Source organism: Montipora foliosa, chromosome 4 (assembly GCF_036669935.1).
Source record: "Montipora foliosa isolate CH-2021 chromosome 4, ASM3666993v2, whole genome shotgun sequence".
Classification (NCBI taxonomy): Eukaryota; Metazoa; Cnidaria; class Anthozoa; order Scleractinia; family Acroporidae; genus Montipora; species Montipora foliosa.
In genome coordinates, this window is record NC_090872.1 from 47,950,243 (window position 1) to 47,957,742 (window position 7,500).

Below are 7,500 nucleotides of genomic sequence, written 5' to 3' on the forward strand. Positions count from 1 at the left end.
ACCTTTTGGCCTTAACAAAAGGCAAGAATTCCACTCCAGGAACAGAATCACCTACAACCAACCGACCACTTGAGTCGAAATAGTCTGCAAGCCTAACGAACCACATAACTTCACAACTCAATGTAGCACATGAATTCTTTACTTTAATTATTGTTTTAGTTCTCACTGTTATTACATTGTACCTTTCGGAATACAATTACTTTTTTTGTTTTGTTTGCAACAAATTTTTTACTTGTATTGTACTTGTACTTGTACTTGTAAGTTTTGTAACATACCGAAAATTCCTTGTAAACCATATATAAGCTCTTAAACCTAATTATTATTCACATGCTGTAAACTGATGAAGGTCTAAGACCGAAACGTTTTTTAATATATTTTACTTTTTAGCTTCCAAAAGTTGTCCGTCCTTTGACTCTTTTAACTGTATGCAAATTCATATGTCGAGCCTTGGACTGGGAATCTCTAAAGGATCCTTTTGGAACGCCACTATCTCCGTTGGCTCAGACAGCCCAAAGAAATTTCTATATATATATATAGCAGTTAGATATAGCTCTTTGGCATTACAAAGCTTTTGCTTTCATGTCCAAATTGAGCACTCTACTGCGATGAGTCATTGCCGCTAGCAATTGCGCATGCTCACTAGCTCGCTAGTTTGAGCACTCTGGCATGGCTTAGATGTACCACATGTGTGGGACATTTGGGGTGGGTTTATAAGCTTAACCTCCATCCTAGACATCAGCACTGCACTGATGAGGCCCAGAGGGCCGAAACAGTACTGTCTATATATATATATATATTTTTTTAAATCAGAAGAAGCAAAAATGGAAGTTGTTAGCGAATTGACAAATCAATAAGACTATAATGAAAGGCCTTACAATTATACAATTATTTTCAAGAATAATATTTATTGTTAAGACTTCACAATCTTAAATAATCCTCTTGGAAAATTACAAGATGACATGCACTTTGTTTGGGGTGAGGAGATTAATATTTTTTCTTAATGAAAGTAAAAGGCAATGATGAAAACCGACCGAGCTAGATCTCTCTGTGCACCACTAGCTGAAGAGTGTGGAAGGTATGGGAAAGAATATGGATTACTGCAGCTGCAGGTCTATTAAAATAAAACACAGGTCACATTCCACAGGTGAGTGTACATGTCACCGTGCTGCAGACAAATAAACAACACCAAGAGTGTCTGCTAGCGCTAATCACTCAACAAATATGTTGTTTCAGGTCTTGGGGAAACTTTTGGCTTAATGTTGATTATTGGGGCAGCGACCTCTAGTCTTGACCTGTGGAATGTGACCTGTATTTAACAGACCCGCCTTAATTGCAGCTGTCACACGAGTCAACAGCGCCACATACAACTGCTAAATCAACCACATCAATAGTCTATGAACCCCGTTGAACAATTTTATAATTTGTAACACAATCTGACATGATGAAAACATTGAACAACAGTAACAATACTCGCGTCAGGGAATTACAATAATTATGAGACGCCAAAGCGAACCAAAACGTAAAGGTACGTACGAAATAACATCACTTAATTACCCTTACGTCTCTCAAACACCATTATATCCTTCTATATATAGCGCGATCGCTATGCCAGAGGTCGTGAAAAGCCAACGTAGCTTTAATTGGAATCGAGGCCTGATGTAGATCACCTTGCAACGTGAAAAAACGGCGAATTATTTTTTACTGTTATGCTTGTTAATTTGCGGCTGATTCTTATGGAACAGCTACAATTTTGAAAATGATTTAAACACGAATTCTGTTCTTCCTCTGGCTCTCCTCACTAGCCGCCATCTTTCTTTCGACATTAAGCCAATCAGAGGTCATGTGAGAAAAGCACCAATTAGCAATCTTTTTAGTTCACTGTGTGCCAGGGGCTTCTCAAGACCCGCCGCCATATTGAAAGCCGAGAAGACCCTGGGAACGAGGTTGCCAGACATCCTGGGGTCCTAGAGATTACATTGAAGGTCAATGATATGTTGATCTAGTCTCGTTCTTAAGTCAGGCAGTTAATTTCCGCGATCGGCAGCGCACTTCAAAACAAATAAAATCCATAATCCAATTCACCAATCCACAAAATGTGTCCTCAAAATCCGAAATCCGAGTCGTTTTTGTAGCCAAATCCGCCGATCTGCGAACCTATTCACCCCACTCGCAAATTAAATTGTCATTTTGATTTAAGCACGGCAGTAGCACGCCGTTTAAAACCATTAAGCGCGGCACGGCCGACTTAGGTTCGGCGCGACTTCTTAGCACGTGCCGCACGGGAGTAGGACGACGTGGTTTCAAACAGCGTGCTATTGTTGCTCCGAATTCAATTCATAAACTAATTTAATGTATTTTTCATTATTTGCATACTCTTACGCTGGATGGATGGTTTGTTTTGTCTTTTGAATTTGGCGCGACTGTATTAGGTTCTACGTTTGAAACCGCTGCCGTGCCATCGTCGTGCCACTGCCGAGCCAAATTCATTTGAGTTCGGTATGGCAGTAGCACGACGTTTGGAACACGCCTCAGAAGGACCTGCTTTCGCATCATAACTTACCAGAACACTCTGGAGTAATAAGAAAAACCAGGCTGAGAATGATTCCTGCTATCATGGATCTACGGTGGCTTTGCCTCACTGACTTCATTCTTAATCTTCGTGTTGTGTTCACAATTGTGACTAAGACAAAGGAAAATTATGGTATCAAAAAGGTTGCTTCAGCATTATTGATTCATGCTTTGGCTGAAACGAACCCGTTGCGGTATCGCTGAAACACGTACGGATTGGAATACGCGATATTTCAAAGCAGACTCTTCCTGTTTTCTTTCTGCCTTGCCTGCTTTTTTCGTTCTTAAATCAGGCTCAAAAGTTTGAAATAAAACTTTACCCGAAACAGTTATTTTCGGATAAAGACCCCAGCGTTTAAACAGCTTCAACGTTGCAAAACTGAAATCTTGAAAGTTTATGTAAAACTTCAACCGATTTAAACTTCCATTCGACATCGATTTTACAGTTCCATTGTTTTCAAAAGTATAGGTTGGATTTGACGCAGTTTGAACAATCCCTTCAACATTTGAACAACACATGACTGCTTAAATCAGGCCGTGAAAATTAAACTTAATAAACATCAACCTAAAACCACAATGACTTACGATCGATGATTATACTACTGTGTCCGGTAAACGAAGACGGTTTCCGAAAAACGTGTTCAGAGCTGTGCATGAATTGACTCCTACTGCTAAATGCGACCGGTCTATCGAAAACGTTTTAGTAATAAAACAGGAAGCAAAATAAAACAACAGAGAACACGGAAGACAGAAGAAGTTACATCGTCTTTTTTGTGACAGGAAGTTACAAGAGAGGTTGTTTCTGACTTGAAGCGTGACACCGGTGCGTGGCAATCTTGTCGAAAAGTGAAAAAACTTCCGGGTTCACTCTTGCGAAGTGAGTGAAACTTTAACTTGGCAATTTCCACGATTTTATCGTCAGTTATGACTAACACGACTATAGAAATCCTTAACACTTATAGATCGGCTTCCATTTGGCAACTGGGCAAAAAAAAAGAAAACAATGTGTTAACAAGCAATACAACTTATTACCAAATACTCCTTATTTTAATGTGCATTTGTTTGTATTAGTCCTGATGTCTCGCTCATAATACTCTTTTGGTTTTTGCGCTGAACAAGGATAAAAGGAGAGTAATTTGAGTGCAAACGACAGAATATTTAATTGGGAGCTAATTTTCGCGACAGAAGAAGAGACCCATTTGAGAGTACACATTGCGAGCAAATTAGTTTAAAAAAAAAACAAAAATGAAGGAGTAGCTCGAAATAGCCACACCAGCTAATGAGCAGGAAGATGCCTCGTGAGATACTAATATTAGAAGCAGACACGAAAGAAGCAATTTACGGAACAATGAACAAGAGTAGTCTAACAAAATTCTTGGTTTTGCCCAAAGGGCCTAAAGGAATATCCGGAACTTTAAGCACACACCACCGGCTATGTATTTGGTTCTTGTACACAGTCACTTTGGCGACACTTAACACGGGTTGGTGCCTCTTATGAGGGTATGATCACCCCCATTTTAGACTTATCGCATATCAGAGCTCCGTTGTACATGGCCACAACGGATGTAATAAGAGCATGGAAATAGATTTGCCCCAGGATTAACGCTGTCCGTGCACTGTTCTCAGTGTCTTCTGCCAGGCTTCGTGCTGCTTTTAGGGTCCCATATTGTGAACCTGGCCTTCTTATTTTTTCCTGTATGTATTTGTTCCCCTGCCAATGTGTTCACGTTTTGTTTTTCATTTACGCTGTTTGTAGAAACAAGGGCAGCATCCTCCAACAGTGTAAAGTATCTATACCAAACGAGCACTGCTGCTCCTCCTGCATTTTTCAAAAAATGTTTGGCAAGGAGTTGAAACCAAATTTCTGGAATTAAGGAGAACAGGCACACTTTCGAATGAAGGTATCCTAGACCGAGATTGGAGTCACAAGTCGATTTATAAGGCACATGTTGATGCCAGACGGGAAGCAGCACCAAGACCTGTATTGCCTGGAGACTTAGTCTCGCTAAAAAAAGGAAAACGCCTGGAAAGCTCGAGGCAAATTTTAAAAGTGAGCCGTACAGTGCAGTCTAAAAATGGTAGAGAAGTGACGGTAAGGATTGTGTTGGATATAAGCAGAACAGTTCCGTGATTTAACGTCAAATTTTACCAGAAGAAGCAAAGGAATCGACACAACGTGTAAACCCAGGAGCAGTTAGTCGAAAGCCATTTTCAGGACTTTTAGAGGTAAGCGCAGTGGCATAAAAGACTGTCCTTTTGGCCATATGGGAAAGGTATGCTCATGCTTTCTGGTTTTGTGAGCAGATTTTTCTTTAGTTAAATCTAGTGTGGTACGTTATCTCTAATGTGCGTCACAAGCACTACCCTGGTTTAAATTCAAAGGCAGATGCTTCTTTTAGTTCTAAGGAAAACGGTGGTTATTAAGCTTGAGGAAATTATTTCCCAAGCGTAGTCGGACCCAGTTTCTGGAATTTGGTTAGCTAACAAATCTATTTGAAAGTTTACATAAAGTGACAGAAACGGTCAGTATAAATGGGGAAGTTTGCAAGGCTAGATCTGTTGTGACGAAACCTATCATTATGAAGATTCTTTCCTTTTATTCTATTCCAGTACTAAGGATCAAACTACTAGATTCTCTGTATGGAAGAACCTATTTTCTGTAATACCACATATTTGCACCACTCAGCACCATCTATCCCCAGTTGTCCTTGCAATTGGATTTGTGCAAAACAGCGCTGGGTTACATGCTCTTGCAGTTTCCAACACCTTTTGGCTAAGATCAAGTGTACAAATGTTGCACCTTGTACGCTTTTTCTAGGGTCTTATGAGACTAGAGTAACGCGGTTTCGGCCGCCTCTAGTTCTCTCGAGAGCGCTCTAGGCCAAATTATTCGTTTTATTTTCGTTTGATTCATTTTCTTTTCACGGCCTATTTTTTCAATCGTTCGACCTGGTGATGGGTGGGTGCCTTGGTTATAGTCTAGACTCCGGTTCGGCGGATAGTCTTCCCTTCTCGGCTCAACGGGATCGGCTTTTGGCTTAGCTTCTATGGAACTTTGACTTCGGATTGGCAATGGACACGAATTTGGACGATGATTTTATTTACATATGTACATGGATTCGGGTAGCATTCTGGAGTGTAAAACAGACGAGGTATCTCCAGAATGCTCTCGCCCTTTCTTGACAATATATGGATATTATGGAACTTTGAATTTGGCTTAACTACGAACATGAATTTGGATAACCCCTTTATATACACATGGAACTGCATATATATCTCGGCTTTGACCTTCAACCCGCACTTTTAGTGCTTAAAACTTCACTTAATGGATGGATTATCTTGGAACAATTTTAGAACTAGCATGGATTTTAGGATACCCTCAGTACTGTGTTTTGAACTGCGACTCGCTCGATCTTGCTGTTCGATCGCCGTTTGTGCTGAGACTACGAGTTTTTCACCTGGTTTAACCTGTGTTTACACTTCATTCTACTTCATTCGCCCCTGCTGAACTAGAATCAAGTTTAGAACTTCGGTTTTCACCAAGATTAATCGACGAACTCTCGCCTTTACTGCACCACGATGCTGAATTTGTTTTGGACCGCTTTGGAACATTGGACTGGACTTAAAAATATTTGTAAATTTTCACTGGAACGACCTAGAAATATTGTAAACCTTAGGACTGACATCGAAAAATTGTAAAACTTTAGAAAAATAAATAAGTGGTGGACAGACCACGGTAAAAAAAAAAAGAAAAAAAAAAAGTTTCCAACAATGTTCTGACAACAAAAACTGGGGCCTGGACAAGCATGTAAAAGATTAACAAGAACCTTTGTCGCTGGACACTTAACCCTCAGGTCAATGAAATGGGTTGGTGGAACCTGCGTCAAAGCCTTTCCCATAAGATGAGCAAGGCAAGACTGGTCCGTTTTTGTGTAACAACTAGATCGCTTTTATAAACTTCAACTGGAATTGATCTATCCTGCATATAGGTAAGAACTGCTGCTTGGTAATACTGTGTCTTTCATGCCTTGAAGCAAAGGATTGACAAGACTGTCATTACTTCTTTTCTCAAGCGAAATCAAATAAAAATTAGACGTCGTGAATCCGTTTTTGCTTTCGGAAATCAACATCTCGCTATTTGCTTGGTGTCTTGTGGAACCCTCCAATGTGCTTATCTCATTATCACCAACTGAAGTGAAATTCGTTTTCCTCGTTACAAAGGTCATGCTCACACGCTTCACTTTCTCCCTGATTTCGCAAAAAAAAGCTAGGGTATCCATCTATTTGTTACCTGCTTATGTTACTTCTTGAAACAGAGTCTGTGTAGATGAATACATCGCCATTCGTCTCGTTATAACACAGCCAATAACGTTCATAACTTTGAAAAACAGCGGGCCTGATAAACAGAAGGAAATGCAAAGAATTTGCCAAGTGTAAGCTTCGCAATACAAACTTCATGCAGATGTAGGCAAGTGCTTGGCCTCGCCTAAAAGGACATAAGTTTTTCAAGTCGTAAGTTTGCAAGCTAACTCCTTCCAGGATTCAAACGCAACAGAAAATGAAAAAAAAAAAAAAAAAAAAAAAAAAAAAAAAGAAAGGAAAAGAAAACGGCGTACATTCAGGGTGAAAATTCACAGGTTTCGTGAGTTCAAGGAATATTTTGCAAGTCAACGTAAAAGGGCTGAATTTCCCGAATACAATACCTTATAATCTTCTTGAAACTTGTGCTTTTTTTGCTCTATGTGAGCTTCAGGCTGAAGGATTTACAGTTCCGTGGCGTCGCAAGCGTGGCTTTGGTTAGATCTTAGGTAGCTGTAAAAAAAAAAAAAGAGTGGTTAGATTTCTGCTTAAACAACCTTTCTGGCATTCCCATTCGCTAAGCCCCCGGAATAGCAATGTTAGATGTTTGCGATTTCCTCGCCCCTTGACTTT

The 7,500-nt window shown here is 40.0% G+C and overlaps 1 protein-coding gene across 1 annotated transcript in view; it reads right to left on the reverse strand.

Moving 5' to 3' along the window:
- LOC138000890 (uncharacterized) overlaps positions 1-3,316 on the reverse strand; it is a 46,938-nt gene extending 43,622 nt beyond the window's left edge. Inside the window, exons 1-2 of the mRNA XM_068847558.1 lie at positions 3,154-3,316; positions 2,561-2,680 (exon numbers count right to left, since the gene is read on the reverse strand). Coding sequence (XP_068703659.1) covers positions 2,561-2,680; positions 3,154-3,223 — 190 coding nt within the window. The 5' untranslated portion in view covers positions 3,224-3,316. The remainder of the gene's footprint in view (positions 1-2,560; positions 2,681-3,153) is intronic.
- Positions 3,317-7,500: the final 4,184 nt, after the last annotated feature.